Consider the following 24,136-nt stretch of genomic DNA (forward strand, 5'->3'; position numbering starts at 1 on the left):
TCTATGTGATTCCTGAAGTTTCTGTTAATTTTTCTGCCTCTTTTTCGCAGAATTGCAGAATCACAAAATCATTCTTGTTGGAAAAAACATTTAAGATCATTGAGTGCAACCACAACCCAACTTCACCAACTATTAACCTAACTCTACCAAGTCCAGGGCTTAAACCATGCTCCTAAACATCACATCTCTACATCTCTGAAACACCTCCAGGAATGGAGACCCAACCACCTTCCTGGGCAGGCTGTTCCAATGCTTAATTACCATTTAATTGAATAAATGGTTTCCAATATTTAATCTAAAACTCCCCTGATACATCTTGAGCCCATTTCCTCTTGTTCTGTCACTTGTTAGTTGGGAGAAGAGACTGACATCCATCTCATTAGAACCTCCTTTCAGGTAGTTGTAGAGACCAATAAGGTCTCCACTCAGCCTCCTCTTCTCCAGACTAAAGAAACCCAGTTCCTTCAGGGCTTGTGCTCCAGATCCTTTACTAGCTTTGTTGCCTTTCTGTGGACTTGCTCCAGCACCTCAAAGTCTTTCTTCTAGTGGGGGGCTCAAAACTGTACATAGAACTCAAGATGCAGCCTCAAGTTTCTTCTACTTTTAATTACAAAACTAATTTAATACCTAAGTCAAAATAAATTGTAAGAGCCAAGCAATCATGCAACATTTGTGTAAGTCTTATTAGAAACATTCCTCTGAGCCAGCTGTAGAGCCATGGTCACATTGTGTGAGGCATCTTCATCACACAACTTATTTTCTGTGGGTCTATGTATATCATTACCCAGTCAGTGGGGTTTGATTAAGTCTGTTCTAGTGTGTGATCATCAGCTAAAAGGTAGAGAAGGCAGATCGGCAGTGCCAAATGAGGTTTAGGGTGAGAATCCCTCCCTTAGTAACTGCTTAATATTTTAAATTTCTCTTTAGTTTTTTATTCAGTCAATCATGGTTTTCAGAGACATTTAGTAATTCCCCTGGTTCTTGGTGCTTAGTCAAGATCAGCCAGTACAGAGGAATGCTTGCATCCTTAGGATCTTTAGCCTTAGCCAGTGGGTTACACAATTTTTGACTAGGGTACTAGCTACCATTCCATTTTGATACTGTGGTTGCCAACTGAAGCTGAAACTAGTTTCTATTTCTAAATTTGATGTTACTTTCATGGTCTTTTGGAAGCTTCCAAAGAGAAAGGTTGCTTTAGGTACAACATACCAAATAATGTTTCCCATAGTAAAAGTGGTTTAGGCAGCTATTTTAAGCTATCAACATAATATAATTGAAATATTAAATTATCTGAATAACATTTTAAATTTATTTTTATATGTTTCTATGTATTTGAGTGAGAGATTTCTAGAAAGAAAAAAACACAGTCTTTCAAGAGAGTACAATCTGAGAGCCATTTATTTCATAGTATTTCATTTTATATATAAAAATAATAGGTTGTATGGAGCAGCTGAAGATCTGCTGTTCTCAGACAGATGATGTACACTGCATGATAAATTCTTTGCTAAAAAACAGGTGTAAACATTTTGTGAACCCTAGATCTAGAATTCACTTCAGAGCAATGTTTGAGATACTATTTTAGAGGTTTGTTTAAACTCAAACAACCATACTCTACTAGAGCACTGGGGTGTCCTTGTCTAATGGCTTATTACCAGCCTCCTAGGGACACACCAGCATGAAAGGCACTATATAAGCTTAGAGGGATTTTTATTTTCTTGTCCCATGAGTAGTTTAGATGTCATTTGCAGTTACTGTATACTGTTAGTTTACTTCAAAAGAATGCTGATTGAGGCCTGAGGAAAAGATGGAGCTATGTGCTAAAAAGAAGCAAAAGAATAAAGTATTGCTTTTCTGTTTCACTGAGATACATCTGTGCTGGCTGCCAGATGTTCATTCCTAGCTTGAATTCAGAAATGATCCTTTTAGCCTGTACAGATAAGAACAAAGTCAGACCATGTTTGTTTAAATATTTGGTTTTTCTTAACAAAATAATAAGAAAAAAAATTACTGTACTTCAATCTTTTTCAAAAGCCAGTAAAAGAAAAGCCTGTTCACTCACCTGGGAAGAGGAGAGCTTATACAACCATGCTCACTTTTTGAGAATACAGACCAGAATAAAACTGTCTTCAAATATCTCCCAAGAATAGCTGTAAAAAGAAAAGGCTACTTCACAGTCCTCCACAGCTGATGAATGATGTTGTTAACTAGGGTTCTTAGCCTGTTAAAGCCTCTTACAGGTGCTTTCAGAAAAACCCATGCCTAAGGTTATGAGAAATTTCGGATTGCTCAGTATTTCAGTGGTCCACATAAGCCTTTTAAGGAGACCTGAATATCAAATGTGTCCTCAGCACATTCTGAAAAATTGACTGTTTCAGACTGGGCACCTAACTACCAGAAGCATGAGATTTTGAAGTCTGATCTCCTATAGTAGGTCTAGAAAAGGTTGGGTTTTTTATATTGTTTTACATTGTTGTAGAAATGGGGCTTTTCTTGAAAATAAATTTTTAAAGAGAAAATTGTCTAAAACTCTGGAGATTATGTTTCCTAGGCTGATTAGCAAAGATATGTTTAGGATGTTCATATGTTGCCTAACACCTATGTTTGAAAAAAAAAAAATAAATTATTCTGGTAATTCCTCTTCTTAACTGAGGAAAAAAAACAAACAAAAGAGACCCACAGAGAGGCCAAAGGGCTTGCTGCTGTTGTTTTTAAGAAAAAGACATAATGATTTAAAAATCTGATGTAATATAAGCTGCGTTTCTCCACACTCACATAGTTTAAAAGTAAAACTCTAGATCTGTGCAAAACAAAAATAAATCAGGCAAAATACTCATAGACTTTAATTACACTAATATAACTCATTGTTCAATTACTTTTTATGTTTTTTTCCTTTGAGTTATTTAGTTACATGCTAGTTGTGTCATATAGCAGGTAACTAAATTTAGGGACATCAGAAGTCCTGATCAGTTTTCCCTCCTGTGAGAACTACCAATTTTTCTTCATACTTAGGTAATTTATTTCATTCAAGTATGAGATGTCTAGATGCTAATGCTCTATACCTTCAAAGGAACCTCTATGGAACAAGGTCCTACAAAAAACTCCCTCGACGCTTTTCACAGAATCAGAGAATCATCATGGTGGGAAAGGACTTCTGACATCAGCAAGTCCAAGCATCCACACACACACAAAAAAACCCCCACAACCTCGGCCACTAGAGCATGCCCTGAAGTGTTACATCTACACGTTTCTTGAATACCTCCAGGGATGGTAACTCCACCACCTCCCTGGGCAGCCTGTTCCAGTGCTTGACCACTCTTGCAGTGTAGAAGTTTTTTTCTTATATCCAATCTAAAGCTCCTGTGCTGCTGCTTCAGGAGAAGTACTTAGGAGAAGAGGCCAACACCCACATCCCTACAACCTCCTTTCAGGTAGTTGTAGAGAGCTATAAGGTCTCCCCTCAGCCTCATTTTTTTCAGACTAAACAACCCAGGTTTCCTCAGCCACTCCTCATATGACTTGTTATCTAGGCCCTTCACCAGCTTGGTAGCTCTCCTCTGGACACACTCCAGCACCTCAATGTTCTTTCTATAGTGAGGGGCCCAGAACTGAACACAGCACTCGAAGTGCAGCCTCACCAGTGCTGAGTACGTGGGCATGATCACTTCCCTACTCCTGCTGGCCATGCTATTCCTGATGCATGCCAGGAGGCTGTTAGACTTCTTGGACACCTGGACACACTGCTGACTCATATTCAGCCATCTGTTAACCAATACCACCAGGTCTTTTTCCGCTGGGCAGCTTTCTAGCAACTCTGCCCCAAGCCTGTACTATTGCCTGGTGTTGTTGTGACCAAAATGCAGGACCTGACGCTTGGCCTTATTGAACCTCATAGAATTGGCCTTGGCCCATCAAGCCAGCCTGTCCAGGTCCCTCTGTAGAGCATTCCTACCCTTGAAAAGAACAACACTCCCACTCAATTTGGTGTCATCTGCAAACTTAGTGAAGGTGCCCTCAAGCACCTCATCCAGATCACTGTTAAAGATATTGAACAAAACTGACCCCCAAAACTGAGCCCTGAGAGACACCACTGGTGACCAGCACCAACTACATTTGGCTTTGTTTTCTGTAAATCATTCCAGCCAAGTTATGTAAGTACGGCTTTAGAAATCAAACTTTAGGCATCTTGCCTTAAAAAGAATAGCCTAAGAGTAAAAACATTTATCTTTTCATGTCATTGTGTACTATTGGAATCAGCTATTGTTAATTTTTCTGCTTTTAAAAAGCAAAACAAAAATGACCCCCCAAAATACACCAAAAAACCCAAATAATAAGATTTTCCTACTGGAAAAATAGCCAGATATTTACTCAAATTTTACCATATGTTGTGTATTTCAGATGATGAAAAAACATGTTGATTCTTTTAACCTAAATTTTGTCTCTAAAATATACTTATGTATGTTGTCCTAATAAATGATGACTTATATGAAAATAGGAGAGAAAGAACATGAGGGCTTTATTTAGATCCAGTCTGTTGTTGTAAGTGATGCTGCCAATTTATTTATCTTTTTATAACCTCCAGGAATAGAAGTTTATTGTAATAAATGATTCATATTGCTACAATATACACCTTTTAATATTTCCATATCTGGCAACTAATAGGCACTTCCTCAAGGCTTCAATAGGCTCCTTAGCTAGATAATGTAGTTGAAAGCTGCCTCATGATTAATTTCATCTAAATGTGGTAATTATCATACTTTGAAGTAATGCCTGCAAAACATACTTTCACAGAGAGTTAGTGGAAGCAGAGGATTAACCTAAAAACCTTTCCTGTTCAGAGCAACATATCACCCAAATAGAAATATATTTTCCCCTGAATTTTTCAAGACTTTATTAGACTACTTGGCAGTCATTTGCATTACCTTATCTCATATCAACTTCACAGCAATTTGGAGAGCAACAGAAACTCAAGCAATTTTGCATTATTAACAGTAGTGGAATGGTCTTGGTTTTGTAAGTTACTTTTTTTGCAGCTTCTGTCCAGAAGTATTTCTTGTATTAATGTTTAAGTGCACAATTAATTTAACATTCCTATATATTGTGAACCTAAGCACTATCCTGCCTACATTCCAGGCACACCAGAGATTACTAGAGAGGGTGTTTGTTTCCTCATGGGCATCCAGGGGGACAAATCTATCACTACTTTATGGATCTTTTGCTTCCTGTCTTACAGGACCTCCATGAACCATTTCTTAGTTGTATAGGTGAGACTAATGAAAAGGGTACTTAAGGCCAGCCCCAAGTATAAAAATGGCCCATTTTTGTACTGAGATAAAAGCCCTGAGGTAGAATAGCACCAAGAATTACAATGGAGAAAGAAGCTACCACTGACTATTTCTGTCCATTTAGTCTATAGAATCACAGAATGCCAGGTTGGAAGGGACCTCAAGGATTACCTCATCCAACCTTTCAAGGTGGGAACACTGTTTAGATGAGATGATGGCCCAACACCTTGTCAAGCTGTCTTAAAAGTGTCCAGCATTGGGGAAAGCACCACTTCTCTAGGGAGATTATTGCAAATGCCTGATTGTTCTCATAGCGAAAATTTTTCTTCTGATGTCCAATTGGGATCTCCCCAGGAGAAACTTGCACCCATTACCCCTTATCTTTTCTATGTGTCTCCTTGTAAAGACTGAGTCTCCACTTTCTTGGTAGCCACCCTCTAGGTACAGGAACATGGCAATAAGGTCTCTCCTAAGCCTTTCTCAAGGCTGAACAAACCCAGTTTTCTCAACCTTTCTTCATACAGCAGGCTGTCCAGTTCTTTGATCATATTTGTGGCCCTTCTGTTGGCTCTCTCCAACTCTCCCATGTCTTTTTTTGTATAGCAGGGACCAGAAGTGAATACAGTATTCTAGGTCTGGTCTGATAAGTGCAGAGTAGAGTGAGGTAATGACTTCTTTTTCCCTGTTGGTGTTACTCTACTTAGTAAAGATTCCTAATCTTCTCTCAACCACTAGAAAAAAGTCCTACAAGAAAGTGGCACACAAATGCCACCTTAACTAGGGACTGAACAGCTTTGTTAAGTGCCTCTGGTAGACTCACTAGCCATGCTCTATTTTGTTAGAGATGAGTTATTTACCTTATTTAAATCAACCAGGGACAGATTTTACTTGCTAGAAGCATAGAATGGTTTGGGTTGGAAGGTGTCTTAAGGATCATCTATTTCCAACCTTCCTGCATGGGCAGGGACATCTCTCACTAGACCAGGTTGCGCAAAGCTCCATCCAACCTCTCCTTGAATACTTCCAAAGAGGGGGCATCCACAACTCTAGGCAATCTGTTCAGTGTCTGACAACTCTCACAGTACAGAATTTCTTCTCAATATCTAATCTAAATCTACCTTATTTCAGCTTGAGGCATGGTCTACATGTAGGACTGACTGAGTTTCTTCAGGTTCATAAGGTATTCCATGCTGGCTCAGTTTTGGTAAGAGTCATGCGCGTGCTCTTTCTCACAAACGTGAAAGAAATGCATTGACTTGAACTTTAAATTAACATTGCAAAAAGTTTGGAGAAATAGGTGTCTTTCCTCCAGGTTGGACTAGAGTGATGGCTCAGATTTTCTCTCTCTTCTCTTTAGCTGTAAGTCTTCCATTTGTTTTGGCATGTGGGAAATACATGGCAGCTGGAATTTTGGCTACATTTTTACCCAGAGCCTTCCAAACTAGGCCTCGATTTTATGGCTGTCAAAAATTGTAGAAAGATAATGCCTTTAATTACATGTCTCTGTTCTGAAGTTCTTCACTCATATTCCCTTGCATTTTTGGAACCAGACAATGTGCACATGGTGGGGAATCATGGCTCAGCTAGTCCAAGTAAGCCAGAGTAACTCAATCAACATGTCAAATCTCATATGTTACAAAAGTGTTCATGTTCACTCAGGTTTTGTTGTATTTACACTTAAATTAATGCAACTATTCTATGAAACAGCAGTGAACTGATTCACTGAATCATTCATTCAAATACCCTTTGCAGGAAGTAAGTTGTTTCACCTCTAAAGAACAGACTGCAGTTTTCTATCTGCTTATATCCTTCCTAACTATGTTTTATGTATATGTGGTTTTTTATCTTACAGATAAAAAAGAAGCTGTGGTGTCCAAAGAAGTCAAAAGTAAGAAACTACTGTGCCATAGGTTATGATCTCTTTTATATGTCACTGAGTTTCAAACAGCACGTTTCAATAATCCAAAATAATAGTTACTGAATTCTTGAAAATACAAATAAGAAAGTAGCTACACTGATTATAGAAAATGATATGTTTAGACTGCCTCTTACTTTCTAAATCCATTCTTACCCTACTTCCAGTTCTACACTCCACTTTGTGACTGACAGTTTTGCCTTCCCCTCTTTTTTATCAGTCTTCAAAAAAAAAGGTTTCATGGGGAAGGATATGTCAAATGAGGTCTCAACTGAACATGTTCTTCAGTTGCAGCAATTTTTGTTAAAAGAACTGATAAGGCTGAGAGTCTAACATGCTGAGGACCACCAAATTTATTGTTAAAAATGCAAAACAAGAGCCCTGCCTATCCAGTTACCTCAGATTCATACACAGACTTCTGGGGCAGAAGAGAGATAGCGGTTAGGCTCTTCTGCGTAAGTAACCAAAAAATGCTCTGAGAACATGGTATTGTTAACAAGGGAACTCTTACAACCTCCTTTTCTACAAATTTGCAAGCATCAGTGCCTTGTAGTTAAGAAGACAGTTTCACTGGCAAGACTTCATCTGCTCAGATCTCTTTTTTGAAAGTATGATATATAAGAAACTTCAGGAAAGCTATGGGGCTTTGAAATCTCATTCAAATTCATTAGTAAAGAATGCACTGACTCCCACCTCCATATATGATTTTTCCAGACCTATATGGCAGAAGAATCCCCCTCCATTCTCAGTTTTATAGGAATTTATTAAAAGATTTTTTGACAGTCAAGAAAAGCCTACATATAAGCTTTTGGATTAATACTCAAAATTTGCAGAAACATTGAACAAAATATTAAAGGGACTTACTCTATGAGTACTGTCCTGTTAGTGAAATAACTGCCTGCTTGCAAGCAGATCCTAAAGGAGCTGTTGATCTGGCAAAAGTCTTAGTGGCCAGCAAGCTCCAGGTAAGAACTCAGAGGGGAATTAATGAAGGGGTCTTGCAGTTTTCTATGAAGTCCATCTTGCCACTTGTAGAATATGTGCATTGGATCTTCTGATTCTTCTGCAATAATAAGCACTCAGGAAAGTAATACTAAATAAACTCTTCTTCAGGGTCTTCTGCATATTTTCTTGAAGGAAGGGCAAGCACCCCACATAATTACAATGCTGTGATAATAACTAAGTTAGGATATAATTATCTGCTGCAGACTTTTACATGGATGGAAACAAAACAATCCCACACATGCAAACTATATTTTGTTTTCATTCTGTTTCACAAGCCAATCTGATGCATCTTTTATGAACTTCTCAAAAGACTGGAGGGGAAGAACTCAAAATTACATTCCTGATTTAGCTGTACTCTTTTTCTTTGTAATAACACAGTGACAGATGTGAAGGATTAACTAACATTTTTTTTGCATTCTGTAATTTAGATTGTGATTAAAATGATTAATTATTTCCTCTCACAATGTAGAAATGTGTATTTTAAGCTAGAGGATCTTCTATTTGATATAAAAATATCCATCATAAAATTTGGTGGAGTTTAGCTTATGGATATTTGTTAAATTATCTTAGTTTAAGTGTGGTTTAGTAGTACCTGGAGATAAAAATTATTAATTAAGCACTAGTAAAAAGTGAATAAACACAGTAGCCTTGTTAGGTCCTTCTATCTAGGGCGGAGTTTCTCAAAGTCTTCTTGGAGATCCACATAGCCTTCATGATTTGAACCTTCATTCTGAAAGGAAATGTCCTACATCAGTAAAGAGAATAGTGCAAATGTTTCATGAAAAGATCAAGAACAGAACCAGTTAAGCATCCTAAGAGGGCACATTTCTCTGGTAGGAGAACCCAGCAGTTACTCTTTCAAGTGCAGGATCAAACATGAAGTTGTTCTCCTAACACTCCTCCATTCCTCAGGATGGAGAGGGATTCCTGGTACAGCCACGTTTGTGAATGTGATTTTCAGAAGTGGCCCAATTTCACCTTTTTGCATCAAGGACAGATTCAGTTTAGGGCAAAGGATGCCACCTTGAATAGCTAGGGGATACCCCAAGAGGCAGCACTGCTGAATTCACAGCAGTCAATCCTTGCCAATTGCCTTAGGTTGGTTCACGACCTAAGTTGCTCTCATAGCTACAAGATCAAAAATGGAGGCTTCCAACACATAACTGCTGCCCAAACTCCTACATACCTGTTTTGCCAATAAATATTGAATTACTAGATTAAAAAATGTGAAATAAATTATTCAATGCCTTATGGCAAGTGCCTGCTACCCCTTCATCTTGCTATTTTGTTGATGCCTTTGAGCTTATTGAAGGCAATTCAGCTCTTTTCTCTTTGGGTAATCCGCTGTACCTCATTAGAAGCCTTTCCTTAGATTTCTGGTTTTTCTGGGGCTTTTTGATTGTTTTCTTTGGGGCTTTTTTAAGATATAATGATTTATAGTAATTAGTTTAATTTGTTCTCTTATTTTTAAGACCCAGAAAAAACTCCTGCAGCCAAACCAGCAGCCAAAAAGGCAGTAGCACCAGGTAAAGGAGTGAAATTATTACTTATATTATGTTATATTATTATTATATTTCTTGTATTCTTGAACCAGTATATTGCATCATAGCACCATCTGCTGGATTATACAGAAGCCAACGTTTTCGAGGGGTTTTTTTTAGTATTTGCTCTAAATTATTGTGATGATTTGTATGTGGAATCTTTGCTAATAACATAAGCATTTTGCACTGATCTCTAACTTTATGATTGTTTTTTGTTCTCCTTTGGCAGCTATGAGAGGTCATATTGGGCTATTCTGAAGGGCTTAAGATTTAAAAAAACCAAACAATTTATTTTGATGTAAAGACTGATTTGAAAAGCAGTATTTACAGAAAAGTGTTTCCATGTGAAGCTGTATTTGAGCCCTTCAAGAAGGGGACCTGATTTTTAAAAGTGGTTATCACACAGTAGGTTTTATGAAAGTGGAGCTCTTAGATAATCATAAATATGCACTGAAAAGACAAGCAAAAATTTTTTTAAAAATAATGGCACAAATCCATATCTATATTTAGACTGGATTGTAAAAATATTCTAATTTTTTATTGATTTCCGATCTGTTCTGCTCACCTTAAAAAATGCCACTTTACATTTCTGCTTGATTTAATAAAACCAAATATAATTAATAGCAATCTAAATATTGAGGTTATTTGTACCTTTATAACATTTTTAATTAATGAACAAAAAAATCCCAGGAATTCCCATATGAAAATGTGACCAATAGAAAAACATAATAATATTCTGCTCTAAAGTAGGGCAGCCCATGCTGCACCAGGCTCTGCTCTGCTGAGCTGTGCCTGGTGCAGGCTTTGCAGGAGTGCCCAGCCCACTCACTGCCGCTGCTGCTTCTCACCTGCACCTGATCACATGGTGTGAGCTATGTGAAACTGTGTGGATCTTTTAAGAAAGTTTTCTGGCTGTTTCCTGTAATTCAGACCTTCCCAGTGGTCTGTCATCTCAGGGTCAAGGACCAGCGCAAGACAAGAACACCTTCAGTTACCTCTACCATCAACAAACCAACTTGTAGCCTGTAATTACAGTTGCTATAGGCTGTTGTAAATCAGATTGTACAGCTGCACAATGTACTGTGTGAATCTGGCCTAAGAAGCACCATTTCCCTACTGATGCTTCCAGTCCCTGCCTGCTGTATTTATATGGTGCCATGTTAATTTGTGCTAACACTACCAGGAGAACAGTGTAAGCCACAGAATTGCCATGGATTAGAGCTAAAAACTGTCCTAGAAATGTGTGTGTGTGGCAGAGTGTTCAGTCTGGATCATTTCAGTAAGTCTGGCTCCACAAACATTTATATCCCTGTAACTGATAATTTCTTAAAGCATCTTTGTTGCCAAAGTGTGTTGTATAGCTAGACCCCTTAATGTCTCAACAGTACACTGCAGAATTCGTTATGTTAGAACCATATGCTTATAATTAATTCATTCCACCTGCTTGCATCCAATATTTGTGTTCATTTTTTAAAAACATTCCAATGAGTCTGCTTGTTGGCAAGAATGGTGATGACAGTAATCTGCTTAAGATATAGAAAAAAGGAAAAATTGGCATGGGTTTTTAGGAAAAAATAAAGTGAGTTTGTCTGCTCTTACACATTTCTAAATATCTAGTTTGCCTTAAAAGTGATAAAGAGCAGTAGGCTTTGACATTTTTGTTTCCCCTCCCCAAATGGCACTGTTCTCTGAAAATTAACTTACCCCCAGAATAACTCACCACAGCAAAACATTAAATATACTTGTTTGGCAACATCAGAACTAGACTGCTGCCTATTAGTGCAGTAAATTAAATGGATTATCCAATTTCATATTTGATTTTCTTCCATATATCTTAATACATTGCAACCTGTACCCCAGAACGCCCAAAGCTGAAGGTTCAGTCCTATTAACAGACTGAACAGACTGAGGGCACAGCTGGTCATCTTCCACTGCTTCTATATCACATATGCTCCTGATTTTAATGTCACTGGCAAAGAAAACCCTGCTTAACACACTGTGCACTATTTTTATCTCCATATAAATTTTTATGGAGAAAGCAAAGAAATGGAGTGTGGAATTTAGAAGTGTATTCTGCATCTAGAAACTGCTGGCTGCTCTAGGAAACACGCCTCCATTAATATTTTACTTGATTTTGAAAGCAGATATTTTCAAATGTAGTGTTTTCCCTAACTGGAAAAAAATTACCTCTCACATCTGAAGGTGGGCTGGAGAGCGTAGTATTGTGCTTCAAAGCAGAATAGTTTCACAGATATATACATATATATGCAAGTGATGCTATTCCGAAGGGAGAAACCAGAGTTGGAGATAATTCATTACAGCAGTCTTCTTCAGTTACACTGCCTTCTGATGTTTCCACCCCAAACCCTGCTGACATTTCCTCTTCTTTAACCTCAGTGCATTGCCTCCTCATCTGTGCCAGCAGGACAGGTATGAGAGTGACCTGCCTTACAAAATATCTGTTTATAATTTTTCCCTGAGGACAGGCACAGGTTTCTTTCACAGCTTTTTCTTAGGCACTAGTGTGGGCTGAGCCCAACATGTTCTTTGGAGGGCTTCTCAGAGCTTGGGGTGCAGGTGCTGAGCACCTGCCTCACCCTGTCGTCCTCTCTCTGCCAGGAAATGTGGCTGGGAGGGGAACCAGGCACAGACACATCACACTTCTGCTTGGGAAGTTTCCTCAGTCTGTTTTGGCACCATGAGGAAAGCAAGCACACGGCAGAGCAGGGCAGGGAAGGGAGCACAGGCCCAAACAACACAGGGAGTGTTTGCAAAGAAGTTATCAGAAGGATGGCTGGGTTCCCCAGCAGACAGTAAGGAACCTTGGGGCCAAGGAGCTCTGCACACCCTCTTAGGTAGGGTCAGGGATGGGAACAGTTTGAGTGCGAGTCCCTCTCCTGGCATAGCCTCACACTATAGACAATGCTCCTGCACCTTCTTTAAGCCTCAGTCATAGTGCTTTCCCCTGATGTTTTGACTGATTTAAAAATCAGATCCGACTCTTTCTCAATCCCTGTAAAAATTAAATCCTAATTGCAGCTTAGAATTTCCCTGGAATGGTCTTGCAATTTTTAATTTAATTTTACAGTATATTTAACATGTTTCAAACTGTCATTTCACTGCCTAATTACTGGTTTTGTAATGCCTAATTTTTCCCATCTTCCTCTCCACACACATGCAAAAAAACCCCAAACCATCTTATACTCTATCTGTGTTCATAATAGAAACATCCCTCTTTGAAAATCAGTGACATTTAGTTTGGACCCAGAAAACAATAAAATAAATATGACAGAAAAATACCCCATTTTAAGTGGTCCGATGTCGTCTGCATCCAGTCTCTCAAAGTGACTCTGTCAGTTGTGCTAGAATTATTGTTATTTTATTGTGCATCTGATTCTTCTACTGTTGGTAAGAAGCAGAATAGAGGGAATAATAATAAAAAAAAGACATTACATAAGAGAAGAGTTAATGTGGGCTATACTGAAAAACCTGCCTTTTTCAGGTTTTGAGGATCATTTTAAGAGGTTCAGATCCCTCTGTCTAATGCAGGAAGAACTGCTCAACTGGTGATGGGAAGTATGTACTTAACAGACAAATTATTTTAATTCTTTGTTCAAGGTGAACAACAGCAACTAAAATGGCAGCAGGGAAGAACATTTGTACTTGCCATGTGGTATAACCAGTGCTATTCTACCAAAAAAGAAAGAAATAACACAAAATTTTGGGACAGCAGGTATGCTTTAAAATGGAGAAAATGTTTGTTAGGAGGCTGGGCTCCTTGGTTGTGTTTTAATGATCACAATAGGACAGAATTAGGCAGGAAAAATGCTAAAACAATGTAGATGTTACAAAAGATTAATAAAATTCAGCACAGCTACTGAATGTTTTACCAACACAGTTGAACAGGAAAAATTATCATGGATTTTGTTTCAGGTTTCTCAGAGTCAAGTAGCTCTTGAGTCACATGTCAGAGGTGTATTTTACTCACAACAGCACATGCCCTCCATCATCAGTCCACCTACTTGTTCTCTTCTGCAGATATATCACACAAGAGAAGACACATCAAAAAACAGTGTAAATTTGATGTTTGACACCCCCATGTACATATTTTTGGAAAAAGGAAAGGAGAGGAAAAGTGTTTCTTTCTCTCTCACCATATGTGAACATGGCCTTAGTAGAGTTTGCCATCCTGCAGTCTCTTTAGGATCTTCTGTCTGGGTGCCTCTATGTGCCCTAAAATTTCTCTTTATATGCATCCACTGACCCCGGTTTGCATCTCTGCCTACATTTCTGTGGCACAGGTGTTACCCAGCAAATTCTTCTTGTAGCTGAATACTCTGTGCAGTTTTCAAGTCCCTGATGTTAGCCTTCTCAGAGATGTCATAATGTAAACACACCCACTCTCAGGGTTTATTTTCTGGATTTACATAAACTCTTCAGGGACAATTGATAGAGGCAGCTTATTGCATGCATAAGAGTAGGCTTTGCAGTTTACTGCCAGACAAAATAAATCTTCTTTCAGGTACCAGGTGAATATGCGGTGGTACACAAAATAATGAAACCCTACCTGTATTAATCCTTCTGCTCAGAGTCCTCGGGTTTAGACTCAGGATCATACTATAGTCCTTTTGAATCACAGAGGCTTTCCTTTTGGTCTACTTTATCATAATTCTTCCTCTCTTCTACCTTAATTCTTTAGGTAGTTAAATATCATATCTCTTCTGACTTATTCAGGTTCTTTATGGTTTTAAAGGTAGAAATACAGGTTTGGCTATCTTTGCACAATAGGTAGAAATTATCTGATCTCAGTCCCGAGCAATCTGTAGAAGGATAAGAGAAACTGGTCTTGGTCCTCACCTGTTTGTCCCAGAGAGCTTCCACTAGGCTTAATGAAGCCTTACAGCTGACTGTTCCTGGTCTGCTTGGAATGCACTATGCCCTCAGCAGCTAAAACCTTGCTGCTGTTGCAGCAGTCCATCACTCAGCAGCTTTTTAATATCTGCAGGAGTCTATTATGTGGATGGAGATAAATTCCACAAATCATTCCAATCCACTGATATTTTCATCCCAGCTCAACTCTGAGGAGCTATTGCAGACAAGGAAGTCTTAAATCGTCCACAGGATTATGTAAGCCAAATCATTATCTACTCTGAATAGGAAAGGAAAAATGAATTTTTGCCTTATGTCAAAATATATGCCCTCAAAGGGGAAGAATTTTCCAATGTTACAAGATTTTACTTTACAACCTTAAATGCTTTTCATACTGGATTTATTTAAATGGAGCACGAAATAGCTTATTTTACACTAAGCTTTCTAAACTGAAATCCAGTTTTTATTCACTAATTTTTAAAAATATTTTTGAGTAAATGGCTTAGACTTCTGGATATTTTTGCTACTTTTACCTAGGATGTTGAAATGCTCAGTCTCGTAGCCTGGCATAATACTGTTGCATTTACACGTCCCTTACAGTATCCCCTGTTTCAGGATCACATAGAGTTAAAATAATTGTATATACTTCCTTTAACAATATAATAAAATGTGAAGACACACTAAAAATAGATCCTTGTTTATTTTGGTATTACCGGGCACTATTAAATTCTACAGTTCAATCTATGCAATGCAGCAAAGTACTATTAGCAGCACAAAAACGGCATTACTTTAAAAGCAAGGCAGGGGGAGCAAGTTAACTACAAAAAGAAATTATATAGTGCATCAAAGAATGAGAACAAAAGAGGGTCAAAATTAAATGCTATTTAAATACAAATCAGAGCCAAAAGGGTTATCTAAGTGTCCACTCTAAGGAAAAAAAAAAAAAATAAAATTAAAGTCTATTGTTCTGAGGCTGGCAATCTTTCATAGCCCTGAAGTTCTTTCATGATTTAAGTGCACTTTTGGCAAGAATTTGTCCTAGTTTCAGCAAAGCACTTAACATATCTTTAACTCCATCTTGAGTTAGCAAAGCATTTAAGGCAATGTGTGAGTTTTGTTGAATTGAGACTATCACAGATGCTATGGATGGGACTATCTTCTTTCAGAAGTGATACCACCTTTGCTGTGCTAGAAAGGGAATAAATAAGCCTCATCTTGATCATTGAGACCATTTTGAAAATGGCACTTGATTTTCAGGGGAGTTTTCTAGTGTGGAGTAGAGTTTTCTACACTGTGTACAATTATATTATATCTACAGTTTTTTATATTCTTTTTATATTCAGTGTTGTGTTTTAGAGAGAAAGCAAGTGAAAACACAATATGCTTCACTGTGATCTTTCTTAAATATGGATTTTCTCACATCATCATACAGGCCTACATCAACTACATATATGAAAGCTTCTGTATTAAGAAGTTGCAGTCTAGTATCATAAAAACAAAGCAAGTCATTGCCAATGCACAGTACCACTTCAGTCTGCAGAGAGCCACAAATAATCTGATTATTTTTTTCTCTTCTCTAATAGCTGTACAAAGTGCCCAAGTTTAGAGCTTTACAACTTTCAGAAACAGTGGGTGCTGGATTTATTTCATACATACAGTAGACTCCTCCCAGTGTTTTATGTACTGTCTGTGCTGCACGCTTCTAGTGCTTTCTGTCAATGTCCTTTATAATGGACCCCCTGGAGGTGTTGCTTGTCCTGCTTAAGGCAGTCAAGGAAGCCTTTCAAAATATTCAACCACATGCACACCTTTTGACTTGTGCTGCAAGAAAATATGCCAAATTTTTTCTCACTGTCTCGTTCTATCCTAATCCTTTGGGCTAACCAGCATCAGTACCCAGTTCTAAGCCAGGAGCTGCAGTTAGAGCTCCTGTGCTAAGTTAATTAACTTCAAATTAAATTTATTCCTTTAGGACCTCATTACATTAATTTTTAAGGTCTACTGTTTTTGTTACTGAATTAGCTAATTTAATCTCCGCGTCATGTTTGCCTAATGACAGTCAAAATCTAGAAGTGCTTATTTACTTCAAAGCGTTCTTTCTCTTCTGAAATGTCTGTTTGGGGCTGATATTCTCAATGACTTACAGATCTTGAAGCAAAAGTCCTTCCCTTGTCAAAAGAATGTGATGTATGAACAAGTTAAAGCATGAACAAGTAGTAATGGCTGACATCCAAGCTATGACGACCCTCCGTTGTTGTGCTCTTGTCATAATTCGAATACAAAGTAGTATGACACATTTCGGTTCACAACGAGAGACTATTAAAAAATCTTGCTTTCACCTTGCTGTGATGTATGAACATGTGTACAACTGCTGCACCTGATCTCATGCTCAGTAATTTGCCACATTGCTGGCTAACTTCCTTTTAGAAGACCCACCTGGCATGATATAGATGTGCCTCCCTTGAGGTGCTCCTGCTTCAAACAGTTGTGGTCGAACACAGGATTTTTCTAAATGCACAACAGTGTCCTTCTATTCATTGGGTTTGACTGGAAGTAGTCTACATCTGAGAATCTTAGCTGTCTTAGTCCTCAAAAGGATGGAAGTACTCCTCAGATCCCTATTTAAAAGGAAACACAGTTTAAATACAGTTTCACACGTAAAGATCTACTGGGAGACACTAGCTCTCTGCATTAAAGAATTACAACTTGTTCATTTGTTTATTTTTTTTTACTAACTGAGCCTTAGCCTGAACAGCCATGCCAGAAATTCTAAGATTAGTTAAGTTAATTTGTTCTTTAAACAAACTAGTGCTAGTAATAGGCATTAAGAACTGATCTTTTCACCTAGACTCTTCTAATAACGTATAAGGATTTCACAGAGTGCTGCTCACAGGTGGTACATCGATTTTGAACACAGGCAGTTCCCTAATCAGAACTCTGAGGATTCTAAATCAAAAAGATTTTTATTTCAATGGGAAATTAGGCATCTGTGATCTGTGAATACATCTGCAGTATATTAGTTCTGTGCCTTCTGATGGGAAACCATAAGACCCACACAAACCCATTTTCATATGGCAAAAGTGATGAAAGTGTGTTGATTTTCTAGGACTGATAAAATATACTCTACATTTACATAAGTATGTGCTTCAAGAGTGTTGACTTGAGCAACTGATTTTTCTGTCACTTGACTCCTTAGGGAATGTTTTTCCTCTAACAGAGAGAGATGCTTTGCCAGGCTGGCAGAACAGACATCAGAAATCTGCATTCTGTTATTTCCATTTCCTTTTTATGATGGTTCCTTTTTTTCTTATTATTACAAATTTTGCGGAAACTAACAGAGCATTTCAGACTCTGGAGAGGAAAATGGACCTGTCTGTTTTCTAACAGACAGCTTTGTCTTTACATATATTTGTGTGTATATATGTATATGTAGATATATGTCTCAGTAAAATTATACTGTAGCCTTGTGGAAAGAAGGTGTTTGCTTTCCCTCTGTGTTAATGCAACTTGATGTTCTAAAAAACACAAGATAGACTATTCTGCTGACTCAAAGAGAGGAAAATAGATCCCATTAGCTTCAACGAAAGATCAGAAATCTAAGAGAAGGCATATTAGACTTGAACAAGGTGAAGGTTTCTAGCAATCTGTAATCAAATATGTCAGCATAGCACAGAAGACCATGAACTGTTACATTTATTCTAACTTCAGGGTGGGCTTTTTTGGTGGTGCATACCTTCTGAGAAAAAGGCAGAGCATGTTTACTCCCTTAAAAGGTAAAGACGGGTTTAGCAAAGCATGACCAGTTTAGCAAGGCATGACCAGTTCAGCCTCTTCCTCATTATGACTTTAATATCACACTGATAAATGGTAATGTAGGAAGATTTTGAAAACACAGGTTTCTAGCTTTCTTTTGCTGAGAACTGACCACACTCACCAAAAATTAGGGACCTTGGCCATCTGGATTGTGTCTGTCCTAATGCTAGCTGCCTCTGCGAGTTTCAGTCATACATCCAGAATGATGCCCAAGCTGAATTAAACAAGAAATGAGGTGTGATAAACTGAGGCTAGTGCAAATAGTGAAAACAAGTGTTTAGACATGAGACAGCATCTCTACCTCCTGCCTCCCAATTATTTACTTATTTGTTTTCTTAAGCAAAATCACCAAGGTATAACCGTGCAGTAACAAAAGCTTGAATAAAAGCATAATAGTCTGCAGAAAAGTCTTTAAATCTTTTTGGTAGTTTTACTTTATTCAGGGATCCTGAGATATTTCTCAATGGTAAAAAAAGAAGTTTCAATCCTCAGTTTTGACGACATTGCTTTCAGAACCAATAGATTGGATTAAAACCATTCGCATCTTTTCTTTCTTATCTTTGCACAATGTATTTCCCAAATATGTCCCAACATAGCAGCAGATTTCTAATACAAGGATACTGATACAGAAAACTGTCTCCTGCTTTCCTTTTCTTCACAAAAATCCATCAGAAAAACTGTTTGTTTTTTTCTCCCCCTCCAAAGATGTTCACTTATAGAGAAGCAAGTATTTATGTGGCATGATCTCACCAATTAAGTGATTTTCCTTGGTGTGTTCTTATTGCAGAAAGAAATGTATTTACCCAGTTCATTATCTTTACAAAATCACAGAATCACAGAATTTTAGGGGTTGGAAGGGAACCCTGGATAAAAGCATATGGTGGCAGTGAGTTTTTCTACGTTGATCCAGTAAGTAGAAGAGCAGTCAAATATAGCAGAACAAGTACTTCTTAGGAGGAGAACTAAAATATCTAGCTTGATGCAAAACCTTCTCATATGGATTATCTCAGATCTAATAACGTGACTGAGCTCATATTGCAACTTTTCCCTTCAGCAGGAGGGACTAAAGGGACCTTCTCTGTATCTAGCTGCTTATGTTCACAATATTCTTAATTAAAGGATATCTTGGAGAGCTTTACCACAGTGTCTTATTTGGTTTTAATTAACCAAAATGGTACAAAGGTCTTAGAAGAGAAATGACAGGCATATAGCCTATAAAACCATGATTGCAAGACTGTAAGCCCAGGCTTTGTGCTCTCTAAGGATTTAAGTATTCAAGACACTGCATGGAATATGACAACAACAGGCTTTAATTAATATAAAACTAGTTTCATTTGAACGCTTGTGGCAAAAATTAAACAACAGTACAGAAAACACCATTTGTATGCAGCTACTGAGTGTAATCAGTACGGTGTTGGTTGTTTAATATGTGATGCATACCACAAAACAATAAAGCCACCTGGAATTCCATCTATTTAAACTTCTCCCTCTGTGTGATTCCATATACAATTTTTATTTTTCTGAACACTTCTGGAACATAAATGCTGTATCTGTATTAGGAGAGGATGACAGACAGAGGGAGTTGGGGTTGTTCAGCTTGAAAAAGAGAAGTCTCTGGGGGTACCTTATATCAATCTTCCAATACCTGAAAGGAACCTATGAGAAGGCCAGGGAAGAACTGTTCACTAAGGCATGTAAGAATAGGACAAGGCATAATGGTTTTAAGCTAGAAAAGGGTAGATTTGCGTTGGACATTAAGAAAAAATTCTTTAATATGAGGGTGGTGGATCACTGGAACAGGTGGCCTAGAGAGGTGGTGGAGGCCCCATCACTGGAGACATTCAAGGTGAGGCTTGGTGGGGCTCTGAGCAATCTGGTCTAGCTGGAGATGTCCCTGCTTGTTGTAAGGGAGTTAGACTAGATGACCTTTATAGGTCCCTTCCAACCCCAGGTATTCTATGATTCTATGAAATAGCACGTGCGCACACACGCACACACGCACACAGATATTTCTGCACATATGGCTAAACACATTAGATTATCAATTGTTCTCTCCTGGTGAGTGGCAGAGGGTCCCAGTTTGTGACTGTCCGTCCTGTAGTCATGAAATAAAAAAGGCATTTATATTGTTTTATTTGCATGTTCTGCGTAACTTTGCCAATTCTCATAAAAATGAAAAGCCATTTGTTCAAAGCATCAGACTTTGTAAAGATGGTGAAATGTCTAACTGAATCAATGCATAATACAAAAATTATATACTACCAGCAAAATTTTCCTGAATAAAATCATATTGTATGGTCTCATATACATACAAAAATGGTTAAAGATAAAAGAATTACAATGTCATAGCAAATGCCTAATGTGTCTACAGTTGGCAATATCCTTTCATGTGTTTTACTAACTACTCAACAGCAACAAAAACAAAACAAACAGAAACAAAAGCAGCATCCCCCAAAAAAACCCACAAACCAAGCAACCAACCAACCAACCAAATAACCAACAAACTCCCCCCCCAAAAAAACAAACCAAACCAAACCAAAACACACACACACACAAAAAAACCCAACAAAACCAAAAAAAACCAACCAAAACCAGAAAGAAAGAATACATTGAGGTAAAGCAATGATAACCTGTAGAAAAATGGAAAGTTCTAAGTCTGATCTTTCTTGACGTTTATGGCTCATGTAATTAAGCTTTTCAGTTCATTCAATTAAAATGTCAGACCAGGAATCACCTGAAATTTCATATCATGGCAGATTTCACCAGAAATTCTGTGTTGGTTTTTGTGGTTTTTTTTCTTTTCCACATGTGAAACGGTCTTATATCATATGCTTCTGAAAGTATAACTATTATAAAATAATCTCTATAGAACTTCCTTAATGTTTTCAGTTTTTAAAGACAAGAGATAAAACTGAATGAATGGAAAATTTTATACTTTGCAAAAACATTTGCTGAGTGTTGCTAATGTCATACTGTTTCCTGATCTCATGAGAGCTGATAGATCGTAAAATGAGAGGGAAAAATAATTGCCTCAGAACCACTAAAGTCATGATTACATTTCCTTCAGTTTCCAGGAAGCAGTTCTGAGCCATAGCAGAACAGAAAACCCCACAAAACAAATCATAATTCTCATTTCACAGAAAGACTCCTAAAATGTATGAAATTGGGTACTCTGAAGAGCACTTGGGCTGCACAAAACCAAAGCTGCAGCTGTTGTTATGATTAAGCCAATTGAGTCAGACAAACTACTGAGTCCCAAACTTCTGTCTTCTCGCTTTTTGCTGTGTTTCTCCTCCTTGACCTATACTAGAATTGACACCCAAGGCAGGATGCCAGCAAAAAAATAAGACATTTATTCAGGAAGTAAAGTATTTAATGCCAAGTCAGTCTCTAGCTCCATCATTTTTCCAAAATGTTGGGAAAGTCAGCTTGCTGGCTCATTGTTTTGACCACATTAACTTGCTTCATGGCCATTTCCACTTAATCTCATGTCTCATATACAATGTGACGATAAAGCACCTATGGTATTTTAAATACATATATATGTTATATAATAAATATATTAAAATAAGCTTCATATAACCATATTAAAGCTAGATCCCTGATTGCAGTCAACTAATCCTGATGCTTTAAAGTGTATGTTTTGGCTGAAAGGTATTGATCATGAAATGGTGATGAAATTTTGTCAATATTTTTTGTTAAAACAGAAAAATAAAAAGCTTTTTTTATTATTATGTCAGTGTGAACATTAGTTCTAGAAACTACATTTTGATTTAAAATATATGTTGACTCCTCAGATTTAAAAACTGAGAAAAAATTAATATTTTATTTCAAATAGAATTACATGCATCGCTTAGTACAAGCTTGCTGGGAGTGGGAGTGTGGACCATTGACATATTTTGTTTAAAACTTAGCAATTGTGGGTGTTTTTTCATATTTCAGATCAGCCTGTTCTTTCTAATATCAATCATTTTCATACCTCTGTGTGGAGTACATCTTTTAGATATCCATTGTGCATACGGTATTACTATTGATTATGAATTAATATTAAATGTGACTATTACTCAGATTAATTTTGCTGATCAACATATTTAATTTGTAGTTCAAGGATATCTCAAATTTAAGGATAAACTTGCTTTTAGTGAGGGCACAACATTCAGAATCACTTTGAACAAGGAGCTTTTTATCTTGATTCTATAGTGGAAACTATTTAAACATTGATATTCCTGAACTGTATATCACAGCAATATGTAAAGGATCCTATAGTAAGGATATAACCATCAGACACTGGTAAGTGATAAGCATAGGAAAATGCGTATGTTCAATAGAAACTGCCTTTACCCTATAATCAGTCAGCTCAGATACTCTTGAGTTTAGGTAATATGCCTGTGTAGATCCAAATCTGCACACTGAAACCTTTATACATGCTACTTAAAAGCATCTGCAGACATCATCTGCAGACAGCAAGAGCTTATATATTGTTCTCCTACTGTGAACATCAGCCTTGGCTGGCAGATCATTCTCAGTTTCTGAGAACTTTCAGTCTCTCCCTCCTTCCTCTGGTGGGCCACCTACTCCTTCTCTAGGGGGTTTTTGAAGCACATTCTGGCAAGATGGAAAAAGCTGTTACAAAAACAACCATTAAAAATTTGTAAATCCCTTTCAGAGTTTGCCAGAATTTAGATGGATTAAGCTTTTTTGTTTGTTTGTTTGTTTCAGTGATTAGCTTCTGTGAGCCATAGCTACCCCCCACCCTGAGTATTCATGTAAAAGAGGCCAGGGCTCACTCCCCTTTTCCCCAGGCTGTAGAGCAGCAGTAGCTGGACCAGCAACTGTGCTTATTCCCCAGTATCTGGGAATAAAGGCAAGGACTGTATCACAGATGTCTGAGGCACATACAGCTGGTTCACAGGCCTCCATTTAGACCTCCCTGAAGTGAAACTGCAGGTATTTTAACCTGCATGGCTGCTAGAGTTTCTTTCAAGCACCTTACTGTAAGAGCTAAATCCCTTTATGTCCACTATTAACAGCTGATCTCACCTTGTTTGCACAGTGTGAAAGCCACTGAAGACACTGAAGACAACTTTAAAGGCTTTATTTTTACATGCAGGAAAGTAGAGAAGGGCTCACTTGAGCCAAAAGTCTAAAGGAATGCATCACATCAGACCTCCTCTAGTGATGTGAAAATGATTGTCCAGTGCAACTGAACAAAATATTACAAGAAAAAATAAGTATATGTCATTTTTTTTCTTTTTCAGAACTACACAAGAGAGAAAAAATGATTCAAAGTGGTGAATATTGTCCCCTTTTTATCTTATTTTCCAGTTATCTTGATGTTTGAAATTAATTAATGTCAGAAGTCAATATTTTATTTTTGTTTGCTTGTTTTCACAGCCAAAACAGCAAAGAAAGAAGTAAAAATACATGGTAAGATCTGTGAAAGACAGTAAGTTTTAGAATATCATTTATCTGGTTTAATTTTAATTTGAGACAGGATTAGGTTGAGGGACAAAAAAATGGAAGTCAGAAATAAATATTTGTCAGTTTAATCAAAGTCACTTAAGCAAGTGAATGGCTGTGGAGCAGACATTTAGCCATTTGGTTTTCTGGAACTGAGATCTCATCAAATATTGCTGCAAAGAACAATGAGGGTGATAATTTTTTATTTCAGCTTTTAAAAGGTTTGTCTTTTTAAGGAGGAAGGGGGCCTG

General features: G+C 37.6%; 1 protein-coding gene across 17 annotated transcripts in view; it reads left to right on the plus strand.

The window, feature by feature from the left end:
• TRDN (triadin) overlaps positions 1 to 24,136 on the plus strand; it is a 239,479-nt gene that overhangs the window by 133,049 nt on the left and 82,294 nt on the right. For 14 of the 17 annotated variants that reach the window (XM_051616090.1, XM_051616102.1, XM_051616086.1 and 11 more), the window contains 4 exons: positions 7,135 to 7,170; positions 9,675 to 9,728; positions 23,684 to 23,716; positions 23,820 to 23,852. In XM_051616090.1, coding sequence (XP_051472050.1) covers positions 7,135 to 7,170; positions 9,675 to 9,728; positions 23,684 to 23,716; positions 23,820 to 23,852 — 156 coding nt within the window. The remainder of the gene's footprint in view (positions 1 to 7,134; positions 7,171 to 9,674; positions 9,729 to 23,683; positions 23,717 to 23,819; positions 23,853 to 24,136) is intronic. The other 3 variants (XM_051616093.1, XM_051616097.1, XM_051616103.1) reach the window with 2 other exon arrangements.

Source organism: Apus apus, chromosome 3, assembly GCF_020740795.1.
Source record: "Apus apus isolate bApuApu2 chromosome 3, bApuApu2.pri.cur, whole genome shotgun sequence".
In the NCBI taxonomy this organism is placed as follows: Eukaryota; Metazoa; Chordata; class Aves; order Apodiformes; family Apodidae; genus Apus; species Apus apus.